The sequence below is a fragment of the Lepus europaeus genome, chromosome 22, assembly GCF_033115175.1.
Source record: "Lepus europaeus isolate LE1 chromosome 22, mLepTim1.pri, whole genome shotgun sequence".
Classification (NCBI taxonomy): Eukaryota; Metazoa; Chordata; class Mammalia; order Lagomorpha; family Leporidae; genus Lepus; species Lepus europaeus.
In genome coordinates this window covers 38,230,481-38,243,248 of record NC_084848.1, presented here as the reverse complement: position 1 = coordinate 38,243,248, position 12,768 = coordinate 38,230,481, and the positions used below count along the sequence as shown (strand labels likewise).

The 12,768-nt window shown below is 52.8% G+C and overlaps 1 protein-coding gene across 1 annotated transcript in view; it reads right to left on the bottom strand.

Moving 5' to 3' along the window:
- PRKCH (protein kinase C eta) overlaps positions 1–12,768 on the bottom strand; it is a 274,168-nt gene that overhangs the window by 21,993 nt on the left and 239,407 nt on the right. The window contains exons 11-12 of the mRNA XM_062181544.1: positions 4,062–4,200; positions 2,611–2,799 (exon numbers count right to left, since the gene is read on the bottom strand). Of these exons, the coding sequence (XP_062037528.1) occupies positions 2,611–2,799; positions 4,062–4,200 (328 nt within the window). The remainder of the gene's footprint in view (positions 1–2,610; positions 2,800–4,061; positions 4,201–12,768) is intronic.

The following is a 12,768-nucleotide window of genomic DNA, read 5'->3' as shown; positions in this document are numbered from 1 at the left end:
TGGAAGATGGCCCAAGGACTGTACCTATGTGGGAAGACCTGGAGGAAGCTCCTGGCTCCTGGCTTCGGATCGGCATAGCTCCAGCCGTTGTGGTCAATTGAGGAGTGAACCAGCAGATGGAAGACCTCTCTCTCTCTCTGCCTCTCCTTTTCTCTCTGTGTAACTCTGACTTTCCAATAAATAAATAAATCTTTAAAAAAAAAATCCAATGAATCTGCAGCTGACTAATTTTTAAGTTGTTAATTGTGTACCGTTCACAGAAGATGTTATTAACTATCCAGAGGGCCCTTGGCAAAAAAACCCCAAAAACCAGTTTCCCCACCCCTGATTTATATAAAAGAAACAGCTAAAGTGATCAAGTTTATCTGGTGCAGGAGAAACAGTGTTAAAAATTCCAAGTAAGTGTCCACCTGCCTTGGCTGTCTGTCCAAGGGGTGAGTCTCCGTTTAGGGGGGACAAGGTCTCTCTGGAGGCCTCAGTGTCACTGCTGTGGGATTGAGGACTTACATCAAAAATACGTAGAGAAAATTCTAGGGAAGCTGACGGGAGGGGACAGCCCCATCCTGCGGGTGACAGGAGCTCTGAAGACTGCTACTACACCCGCGGCTCACAAGGGATGAGGAATTCATCAGAGGAATGTCAGGCAAGGCCGCTAAGCCCTGACAGAGGCCAGTACGGTTTCTCAAACCTCCACTGGCTTTATTTCCTACCCTTTTTGGTACCAAGATCAGGCATTTTTACACACCAAGGCTAACAAGGGAGACCTCCCCATGGCTAGAGATAGTGTTCTCACGTGAATGAGAAACTCCGGGGTCCTTGTCTCCCACATGAAAAATGCTAACAATGCACCTGCCCCATATAAACCCGTTACTACCGCCCAGTAACTGCTGCCGCACAGCTCCAGAATCACAGAGAGCCAGATTCGGGGTCACAGAACTGGGGAGAGGCGGCCCGAGTGCAGCGCGTTGGGACTGTGCCATGGGAGGGTACGTTATCAAGGTTAGTGGAGGAGACGTCTTCCAGGAAGCTAAGAAACTTCACGCACAAATCCACAGAGGGAAGTTCTACTCCATTTTCCTCTCATGAAAATTATCCCAGCCTCACGCTTGGTTCCCTCCATCTAAGATTTCTACTGAATTTTACCAGCATGAAAGAGTTTCAGAACCAGTTGGGGGAACCGGGGTTAAAAGATGAATTTTTTTGGCACAAAAGCTTTTAAGATCCAGGCTCAGTTTTCCCATGATACATAGTTTCCATGCACTTTTTGAAGACTTCTTGTAAAGTGTTCTTATAAAAAACACCCTGGACAGGAGACAATTGGTTGTATTCCAAAGTATCTTTTTTTTCTCTCTGTGTGAGGGTAATGCTTTCTGGACTTCAGGAAAGTTCCAGTTCCCGAGCCGAGACCAAGTTATGAATTATGATTCACTCTGGCAATATTTGCCCGAGAACAATTTCTGTGATTATTTCTCTTTTAGGCACACAGAGAATTCTCAGGACAATAATGCCTTCAGTCCCGGGATACAGTGACCCGCATACAAACGCTCGCCAGATGGCACTGAGTATAAGACCGGAGGTTTTTAAGGAGAGGCGAGTCTTTCAACAAGACAGCTAATATTCCTCTGGAAAGGAGAGAACTTACTCCCACAGATACTACTCAACAGAGAACGCACTGTTCCGGGGTTTCCTACTTGAAGAATGCACCTGCTATTCGTCTTTATACCCTCACTGCAGAGAGCAGGTGAAAAACACGCGCGTGCTGAAGTCTGCTGACGTGGTTACAGAATTGACCCAAATTACAGGTGCTTTTGTGTTTTCACCACAAAGACCTCAAATCTGTTTCTTTCTCCCTTCAAAGTAAGGTGTTTGGCATAACGCCTTGAGTACACCCCGAGAGGACGCTGTATTACAACACTGCACCTGAGCAGCAGGCGTGGCATCTGGCTTGCGTAAGGCTAGCACGGAGGCCAAAGAGATCTGCAGAGGTTTGGAACAACCTCCTCCAGCCCTCAGGGAAAGGCCCCTCCATCCTCTTCCTCGGATGTTGCTGACGGAGGCACACTGGCATCAGGACAAACTGGGAATGGCGTTCAGTCGCCCCAACACCCTGGTGCCCCCTGACTACAGGAAGAGGGAGCATCGATCCACCTCAAGTCACAAGTGCTAGAAACACTCAACAGGTGGGCACCTCAGGAAGTTCGTGGAAAATGGAATAAAAAGTTTATTCCGGTGCAAACAAACCCTTGAGGCCCATGCAGAATTTGTTCACAGTACGCAGTTTTCAAAAGCTTTCTGAAGACCCCCTTATATATGGGATTTCAACATTGTTTTTCACACCCAAATAAATTTATATTTTAATCCTATTTTCCATGAATTTTTGTTAATACCCCTGTCCTGGGCAATCAACTGCTACTGTGGCTGGCCCAGAAATCTCACTTGCATACGAGAGGAAGAAAGCCGGTCAGAGGCTGGTTGTTTGACTCTTATTTTTAGATAACGCAAACTTTTGTTAGTGCTGGTGGCTAACTGGCGGGGGTGGGAGGGTTTCTAAACAAGACAGAGGAAGCGCAAGCTGGTTAGCAGCAGGGTGGGGGTGGGAGCCAGACTCACAGATCTGAGGATCCCCGTGGCGTCCTCGTGCAGCCAGGTCGGGTAGACGACTTCATCGTTCAAGATGGCCTCAAAGAGGTCGTCCTCGTTCTCGGCCTCGAAGGGGGCGTGGCCGCACAGCATCTCGTAGAGCAGCACGCCCATGGCCCACCAGTCCACCGCAGGCCCATACAGCATCTCCTGGAGGATCTGTGTGGGGTGGGATGGGGGAAGGGGGAGAGGGGCCTCCTGTGTCTGAGCAACGGACACCGATGCCCGACGGGAACAGACACACTCAGGTATGAGGAGGAAGCCTCCTGCTGTGGCGGCCCCCTTCTCTCACCCCATCCCTACAGGGGGTCTGCTCTCCCTGTGGACATGCAGGTCCAGATTAGAGAGTTCTGGACATACGAGGGGACTTCAGAGACTTGTGGAAAATGGACTTAAAAGACAAATTTCAGGGCAGGAGTGTGGTCTAATGGTTAACATGCCTGCATCCCGTATCAGGGTGCCTGGGTTTGGGCCCGGCTCTGGTTCCTGACTCCAGCTTCCTGCCTGTGTAGACTCTGAGAGGCACTGGTGATGGCCTACACAGCTGGGTCCTTGCTAGCATGTGGGAGACTGGGTGGAGTTCCTGGCTCCTGGTTTTGGCGTGGCCCACCCCTGGCCATTGTCAGCACTGGGGGGTGAACCAGCAGATGGGAGCTGGTTCTCTCTCTCTGTGTGTGTGTGTGTGTGCGTGTGAGCTAGTTCTCTCTCTCTCTCTCTCTCCTTACCAAACTGGGAATGACATTCAGTCACCCCAAAAGCCTGGTGAACCCTGACTACAGGAAAAGGGAGAGTCCTCACTCTCTCTCCTTGCCAAATTAAAAAAATAATAATAAAAGACTAGCTTGTTTTGGTACAAAAATATTTTGAAATCCATGCATACAAGGGATCCATCAACAGTTCTTGAAAAATGAATATTACAAAAAGACGGTGCATGGATTTCAACATTTCTCGGCACCAAAAACGCTTATCTTTAAACTTTGTGCTCCCACAGACTTTTTGAAACGCCCTTGTATGGCAACATAGAAGGAGGAGGAGTCCGGGCTCACGCCCGCATGGGAAAGGATTCGGGAGCTTTTCTTTAGCTCTGCTCAAGGAGACCGGAATTAAATTTCCAAGGAGAGACAAAGAAGAAAAAAAACCAGTGAAACCCTACGAGCCCAGCACACTGTCCTCACTGAAAGGCCGAGACCTACGCAGCCACGAAGTTTCCATAAGGCTCTGTGTGTGTGTGTGTGTGTGTACTAAGGCTCTTGTTTTGGGGAGCCCGGGAAATGTCCAGCTGCTCTTCACCCAGTGAGCCCTAGGCGAGTCTGGAGGCGGCAGCTTTCAGCGCCGCCCCCGGGGCTCAGGCACACAAAAGCGGCAGGTGGCATTTCTGGTCGGGGTGATGGCAGAGCCCAGGTTCCAAAAGCCGCACTCACCTCGGGGGCGATGTAGTCGGGCGTGCCACAGAACGTGGCCGTGGTGACCCCGTCACAGACCCCCTCCTTGCACATCCCGAAGTCGGCCAGCTTACAGTGACCCTCGTGGTCCAGGAGCACATTGTCCAGCTTCAGATCCCTGAAAGAAAACAGCAGCAGCGTGTGACAGTGCAGCCAGGCTGGGGACCAAACCACCCCTGCAGGACGGGCTCACGGCACAGGCGACCGGACCATGGTGTGGTCACACACGGCCGCGTGAGCCTTCTGCACGCACTTCAACAGGAACGCGCCTCTCTGGGCTACCTGGGTGAAAACTTGTTAAGCCTCAGCTCCTGCCTCGTGGTCCCTGGAGGATGGATCTCAACAATGGTTTAACCGCCCATAAAACCGAGGGCAGAATGCTGCTTTTCACCCATGAGAAATCCTCCCAGGCCACGCCCCATCCTCCACTCTAGCACCTGCGTCTGCCGCCAGAGTTCACCAGTGAGAGGCCCATGTGCCACAGACTGCAAGTGCAGGTGATCTTTGTCCGCAAGGTACTCACAGCTACAACAAGGAGACACGAGTGAGGGCACTTTAAAAAGTCCATGGAAAATGAGATTAAAAGGTAAGTCTATTTTAGTGCAAAAATTCTGAAATCTATGCATAGGAGGGAGTCTACAAAGAGTGCACAGAAAATGCATAAGAAACTATATGGGAGTAGGTAGTTGGGTTAGGACGGCTATGTTACACATCAGAGCACCCCGGTTCAATTCCTGGCTTCAGCTCCTGTCTCCAGCTTCCTGCTATTGCACAACCCAGGAGGCACAGGTGATGGCTCAAGTAACTAGTTCCTTCCAGCCATGTGGGAGATCTGGGGTAGGTACCTGGCGCCCAGCTTTGCCCTTGGCCTTGGCCTGGCCCTGGTCATTGTGGGCATTTGAGAACTGAACTAGTAAATTAGAGCTTGTCCTCTCTCCCTCACTCTCTCTTTCTCTCCCTCTGACATAAATTATTTTTTTAAAAAAAACTATGCATGGACTTAAACATTTTTTGTACCTAAATAAACGGATCTTTTAACACCACTTTCCATAAAGTTTTCAAAGTCCCCTTGTGTTTGCTAGACTGTAAGCTCCACGAAGGTAGGGAACAGGTTGATGCGGTTTCAACATGAAGTCTGACACACAGCTATGGGTTCCACAACCACGGATCAAAAATATTGAGGGGAAAAAACTGCACGTGTACTGAGCATGGACACGGGTCTCTCTGTGTCATTATTCTGTAAACAGCACAGCATGACAGCTATCTGCATAGCAGTTAGTTGCACTGGGGATTATAAGTAGGAGGCCTGCAGGATCATATGCAAATATTGCAGTGCTATATACAAGGGACTTGGGTATCCCACGATTTTGGCATCCACGGGTTCCTGGAAGCAATCAGACACCAAGAGATGACGGTGGTACCTGTTTTATAGAGAGACGGAGGTGAGGAAGAGGGCGGGGCTTGTACCAACTGCTGCATGATACAAATGGCACCGTGCAAACCACCTGCTATGAGGACAAACGTAAGAGGGATCAGTCATCCCTCCTGGTGGCAGCCGAGGGCAGCAGCCTTGGCAGAAGCAGAACCGAGCCAGGCACCAGGCAGAGTACCAGGCAGAGTCTCCTGTGCACAGAAGGGGTCTAAGGAGGCGGCTGTGGGGAGGTGCCCGGGGTGGGCTCGGGGAACCCTATATGGAGTGAGGTTGGAGAGGGGCCTGGCACAAGAGTATGGGGTCCTGAAAAAAAACCTCAGGTTCTTACTACAGAGGGAGGCAAGGTCCCTAGAACTGTGTGATGAGCCCTGACTGCCGTGCTAGGGAATTTTGATGTTTAAATATCAGACAAAGGGGCCCCAGCAAAGCCCTCTACCAAAGGGAGTAAGGGGTTCCCGGCTGAAGAGGCACACAGCAGCCAGGGTGGGTGAGGTGGCCCGGGGCAGACCGGACAAGGCCTGAGCTAGGCGGTGAGGAGGGGACAAAACGCGGGGCTCGGAGGGGAACCCCCGAATGCAGAACCAGGCCTGAGAGGTGGCAGCCACACAGAGGGGAGCAGGGGGAGCCTGGAGGTTGGCTTCCTGCCTCAGGTGTGGTGGGTTGGTGGGGCTTGTTCACAACTAGGAGAGGGAACATGGTGGGGGACACAGGGCTTGTGTGGGCATGCCCCAGGTCCCCCGGAGGCCCAGACACAGGCAGCCCAGGACAAAGGCATGCCCCACCCATCTCCCAGCCCTGAAGGAGACACCCCATGTGAACTGTCAGCGGTGGACTGCAGTGGAAAGCCCTCACTGTAGGGGTGGGCTCTCAGCTGCCGAAAGTGTACACGAGAAACAGCGCGCTGGTCGCATACGGCCTCCCAGCACCGGGTTCTCCCATGACCCTCAGCGCTGTAACAGAGGGTGGCTGGTGGCCAGGGCAGGCTGGGCTGGAGTCCTGCAAACCCACATGGCTGCAGGCCTCCACGGCACAGCTTGAGGGGACGAGAGGAGCAGCCTGGAGATGCACGGCCGCTTGGCTTCATCAAGGAACAGTGTGCTGCGAGGCAAGCCACGTGGGCTTCTTGGTGAGGAGGATGGACGCCAGGTGACCGTGGGGTCTCCCTGAGCTGCAGCCCTGCAGCCAGTGCCCGTGCTGTGGCCACATAGCCAGCAGCCACGGCAACCCCCGTGTGCTGTGACACCTGTACAGTGGTTCATGTGGTGCACTCACAGTTCCACTTCCCTGCCTAGGTCTGCTGAGCTGCCTGGCCCCCGGGGAAAGGCTGGTCTCCGTGCAGCCCCCCACCCTCCAGCGGGCCTGAGAGGTGGGTGATGACAGGATGTGTGTCACCGGTTCCCACACTGAGCCCTGAGAGGTGACTCAGAGGCAGTGGTATGACCCTGCAGGCCCTGCAAGCAGGGGGTCCCTGGAAAACACCAAGCGACGCACAGCAAGTCCAGTTCTCTGGGAGGCCATGACAGGTGCAGGGGAAGGCAGAAGAGCTTTCCCGGCACAGGGAAACACACTGAAACACAATGGGGTCCTTCTGCCAGCTCTGCTGTGCTGCGGTGGCCCCAGGGCCTCGGGGGAATAAGGCACAGGTGCGCCGACTACCTGTGTGACCACTTGGGCAAAGCAACCCTTCTCCAACCTGAAACCAAACCACCTGGCCCCCAGCTCAGCCTCTGCCCGTTCGCCATGCAGAATACCCCTCCCTCACGGTGACCTTAGCAAGGGGGCTGGGATTTGTGGACGCCACACACATGCACGCTCACACACTCATTCATATACACACATACACACTCACACGTGAGCACACGTGTGAGCACACACACACATGTGAGCAGCATTTATTTAACCCACAGGAAGTGGCCTTGCAGGTGCACAGGTCAGGGTGGGGGTGGGGCTGAGGGCGGTGGCAGCTGTGTCAGGTGAGGGAGCCACTTCGGGCTGCGCAGGTGCTGTCGCCTGCTCTTCCTCCTTGACGTGGTTTCTGACTCAGGAGGCCCAATTAGCCCTGATCACTTGGATCCCCTGGTGGCAAACATCAGGGAGGTGGCAGGCTGCAGCGAGACCCAACAGTGTGTGGCCCCAGGAGCCAGCAAAGCAGTAGGGAGCTGAGCCTGCGAGGCCGAGGCCCGGCGCTCCCGGCCTGTGTGGGCCTGAGCCCAGAGCACTCTCACCCACATTCCCAAGCAAGGTGACTGAGGTCCTAGCTGCTCCTGAGGCTGCTGGGCCTGCTGAGGTCTCGGAAATGTCTTCTTGGGCAAGAGAGACAAGCGCAGACAGAGACCCGCACCGGACTCGGGGCTGCCGGCGATTGCACAAGAAAGCCCGTGACTAAGAGCCCAGGTAGGAGCCGGCTGGCCTGCCCTGGGCCGCGGCAACAGCTTGGCATGAGAAAAGTGCTGTGCCATCTCTTCTGTCAGTCACCGTCACACCCCCTCGGCAAGGGGACTTCCTGGGGGCACAGACGCACCTGGGCGGCCCGGGGAGGGGTGGTGATGGAGGTGTGACTCATCCCGGTCACAGCACGCCAGGGCCACCAAGGCAGGTTAGACACCCTAAACCTGACTGCTCAGTCTAACTTTAGACATGCTCAGAGCCAGAGGGGCTTCACACCCAAGCTACCCAGCAGGACAAAACTCACAAACTGGGAGCCCCAGAGTGGAATCTAATCCCAGGCTCCCAGGTCTGTGCGCAGCCCCAGTTTCCACACTTCCCCTGGGAAGCCTGCCCTGATGTCCCCACACAAGACCCGTGGAGCCCATCCTGACGTGGGTACAGGCTGAGCCTTACTCCTCCCCAGCTCCAGCTCAGTCCTGCTGCCCCCAGAGAAGCGGAAGCAGCAGAGCTGTCCTGGCCAACCCAGAGCTTGCCTGATTTCTAGGAGGAGGAAGGAAGTTCCCCAAACCCTTTGGGACCCTTGTTCCAGAGCCGGGAAACCTACAGAAACCACATGCGGTCCCCCTTCAAGGATTCCAGAGGAAAAAGGAGGGATCTGAGACACGAGTTCAAATTCTCCACTGGGGAAGCAAGAACAGGAAACTGAGGCAGGAAGAGCAGAGACAGGCAAGCAGCGCCCGCTCCCTGTGCTGGCTGCATCCGAACGCACGAGCCAAACGTGGACAAGGTTAGTGGGACACAGACACGGTCAACTTCCACCCTGAGGGTCCATTATACCGCCACTCTTCAAACAACAACAACAACAAAAAAGCAAAAGCAGAAAAAAAAAAATCCACAAAAAAGTCACCGTCCAGCTCCTGACTTCGATTTGCAATGTGCACAGGTCAGTTTTTGGCCTCGGATGCCAACGTGTAACTCAGCAGCTAACCTTAACAAGGCCACACAATGAAGACTGCACGTTCAGACAGCGCAGAGGCTCAGCGCCTGAAACACCAAGCACACAATTACAGGCTCAGCACTCATGAGCTCACTGGGCAGCGGTATTTAATAGCTGCGGCTTTTGTCCTGCACGCACGGGAGGGGTGGACACGTTACTTTATCCTCGCCACCCGCCTGAAAGGTATATTGTTCTTGCCAGGTAATCGGGGTTACTTAAAATGCCCACAGTAGTTTCAGAGAGAATTCCCAAGTGGTTGTAGACAAAGAAGATACAGAAATGGGGTTTATTTTGTTTCCACCCCGAGCTTTCCTGAGAGTAATGAGACAGAGCGGCCCGAGTCTCTGTGCTTAGATCACTGGGCTCAGCTACTCCTCCAAGAGAAACACAGGAAAGCGAGCTAAGAGCCGGGCCCTGGAGCCAGAATGAGCCGGAATGAGCCAGAATGAGCCGGAATGAGGCAAGAAGGCTGGTCACTCTCTGCAGCTATTTTTAACCGATTTCCCAACTTTTTATCATGGAACGCTGCAGACACAGATGGAAGTGCAGAGAAGAGCACGCTTCCTGGGATGAGTGTGCAGCTTCTGCAGCTATTAATTCTTGCTTCAGGTGTACAGCAGCCTTCAAAAAGTTCATGGAAAATCCGTATTATCTTTCAATCCCATTTTTTCTTTTCTTTTTTAACCCCCAAGATTTATTTATTATTATTTAATTGAAAGGCAAAGTTACAGAGAGGGGGAGAGACACAGAGAAAGGGAGGGGGAGAGACACAGGGAGAGGGAGAGGGAAAGGGAGAGGGAAAGCGTGAGGGAGAGGGAAAAGCACAGAGAGAGGGAGAGACACAGGGAGGAGAGGGGGAGGGGGCAATGGGAGGGAGAGGGGGAGGGGGAGATCTTCTGGTTCACTCTCCCAATGGCCGCAACTGCCGGCACTGAGCTGATCCAAAGCCAGGAGCCAGGTGCTTCCTCCTGGTCTCCTATGCGGGTGTAGGGGCCCAAGCACTTGGGCCATCCTCCACTGCCCTCCTGGGCCACAGCAGAGAGCTGGACTGGAAGAGGAGCAACCAGGACTAGAACCCAGCACCCATATGGGATGCCAGCGCCGCAGGCGGAGGATTAACCAAGTGAGCCACAGCACCAGCCCCAAATAACCATCTTTTAACTCCATTTTCCTATGAACACTTTGAAATATCTTCACATTATCTTATTTTGTGCTCCAAACAGCCCAGAGACTCTACCCCGAGATACCATGGCTGTGGAGGCGCAAGGTCAACATCTGATCCTAGGTCTGCCTCCCACGTGGCGCTGCCCCTGGCCAGTCCCTGTCGTGGCCTGTTCCCCGAGGGGAGAGGACTTTCCATCTGAGAGGAACGGTGACTATTCCATGATAGCACGACGACAAAGGGACATTTACGTTCATCACTGTGAAATCCAAAACCAAACCCTGCAAGAAACACTTGGTTCTTCCCTCTACTCTGGTTCTTGGCTTGTGCGTGGGAAGTAACAATGAATCCTACAAAGTCCTGCGTGAGAACACAGCACAACTCCTTAGGGGTCAAACATACAGAGGATAACTTGCTGCCCTCGTCTAAGGAGCAGAGGCCGGCACGTGGTCAGGACTGGAAGGTGGGATTACCAAGACAGTGAATTTGGGTTACAACCCGAGTCTCAATACCAAATCATTTAGGGTTGGCTCGTGCAGGTTTCTACTTGAAAGTTCTTGAAAGGGAAGGCTGACACTGTCACATTGTTAAAAGAATTCTGGGAAAATCAATGAAATAGTGAAAAGTCCAACATTTGTTCCCCCCCCCCCCCAGGGGTGCCATTCATGTAGCACATAACAAGATATTCAAAACGAAGTCTGCAGCTATGACTTGTGACGTTGTGACGTGTGCAATGTATAGAAAATGCGGCAGTATGCGATGGGACAGCCTGAGCCGGCACTGGGGGAAGACTCCCCAAGAAAGCGACATTCCAGCTGAGCTGGGACGATGACGGGGGAAGCGAAGGTGAGCAGAACTCAGGCAGAGAGAACAGAGCTGGGGGGCGGGGCAGGGGAGCACAGCACAGTCAAGCTACAAAGCCCAATGTGGTCAGAGTCCCGGGGAGGGGGTGTGGGTGGTGCGAGGGGCAGGGAGTGGACAGCAGGAGCCACATGAGGCCAGGGTTCAGTGGGGACTTTGGTCTTCTGTCCCAGAGGAAAGTGAAGCCATTGCCAAGTCTTACCCGGGGCGAGGGTGGCGTTAGATTTGTGACTTCGCGAGACTCCAGCCCCAGCACGGACAAGGGGCTGGACAGACAGAGCGAACACAATGAGACGGGTTGGGGAGCTTTTTGGAGAGTCCAGGAAGTAAGCAGCGGTGGCTGGATGAAGGTGGGAGCGGTGAGGTGAAAAGAAATGGATGGATGCAGAACCGGGGAGGAAGGGTAGCGGAATTTAGTCATGGAAAGACAGAGAGTCAGCGGGAAGGCGGGGTCAGCAGGCTCCTGGCATTTATTCTGGACGCACTGAGCTATTTTTCAGACATCCAAGTGGAGAGGTTTAATATACACACAGCTGGAAGTCAGAGGAAAGACTGGGCCAGAGATAGCAATCTGAGAGTCCTTCCCTGGGTGTGGACCGGTTCTCTTGGGGAGGAGGAGTGGAGAGGGCCCGGGGCTGTGCCTTGGGATGGGCGGCTCCTGAGGATATGATACCAGTGTTCTCACTCTGAGGCTACACACACCAGTGATCAGCTGAGTGGGAAACAGAGCTGAGGGCCAGGGCGGTGGACCCGACTCCCCTGCCATCTAAGGTCTTGATAAGGCTTAAAGGGGTTAGAAACCAGAAAACATCAAACTCATACAAGGACACTTCAAAAAGCACATGGAGAATGTGTATTATGAAAAAACTACATGGATTTCCGACTTTTTTTTTGCACCCAAATAAACAATAAAACCTCCCCCTTTCCTCTCTGTCTCAACTACTGGTTCACTCTGTTTTTAAAAAATATATTTGCTTATTTAGTTTGAAAGAGTTGCAGGGACAGAGAGACAGAGAGAGACTCTCCATCAGTTGGTTCATAGTTCACCCCCCAGATGGCCGCAATGGCCAGCGCTGGGACAGGCTGAGCCAGGAGCCAAGAGTTTCATCTGTCCAGTGGCAGGGTCCCAATCCCTGGGCCATCTTCCGCTGCTTTTCCCCAGGCCATCAGGAGGGAGCCGGATTGAAGTGGAGTAGCCAGGACACAAACTCACGCCCATACACAATGCCAGCATTGCAGGCAGTGGCTTTACCCGCTACGCCACAACACCGGCCCCCTGTTCGTGCTCTAAATGCCCACAAATAGCCAGGGCTGGGTCAAGGCAAAGCCAAGAGCCAGGAACTCAATCCAGGTCTTTCATGTGGGGGCAGGGACCCAACTACTTGAGCCATCAGTTGGATGGCTCATCACAGGGTGAGCATTAGCACCAAGATAGAAGTGGGAGCTGGGGTTGGAAACGGAACTGGACCCCGGTTCTGCTGATACGAGAAGCAGGCATTCTATCAGCTAAATGCTTGCCCCAACTTACGTTTAAGGACATTTTCCATGCAGTTTTTCCAGTACTCCTATACATCCACAGTCCCTTAAAGGATTCTCTCTACGTTAAACTCTCAAACTCTGCTAAACGATGCGACAGATGCGCTCCAGAGTGTAAACCTAAGTATTTTATTCTACAAAGATGTTTGTTGCTGCTTCATCCTTAAAAACTAAGAGTAGAATGGCGACATAAACTGTGGGACATCTATGCCAATTTTGTAAAAGACAAAAAAAGTAGGAAAATGTTTATATTAAAATTTTTATGCCACTGGAAATTATTTGCTAATTACTAGAGGGGTATTTTCATCAT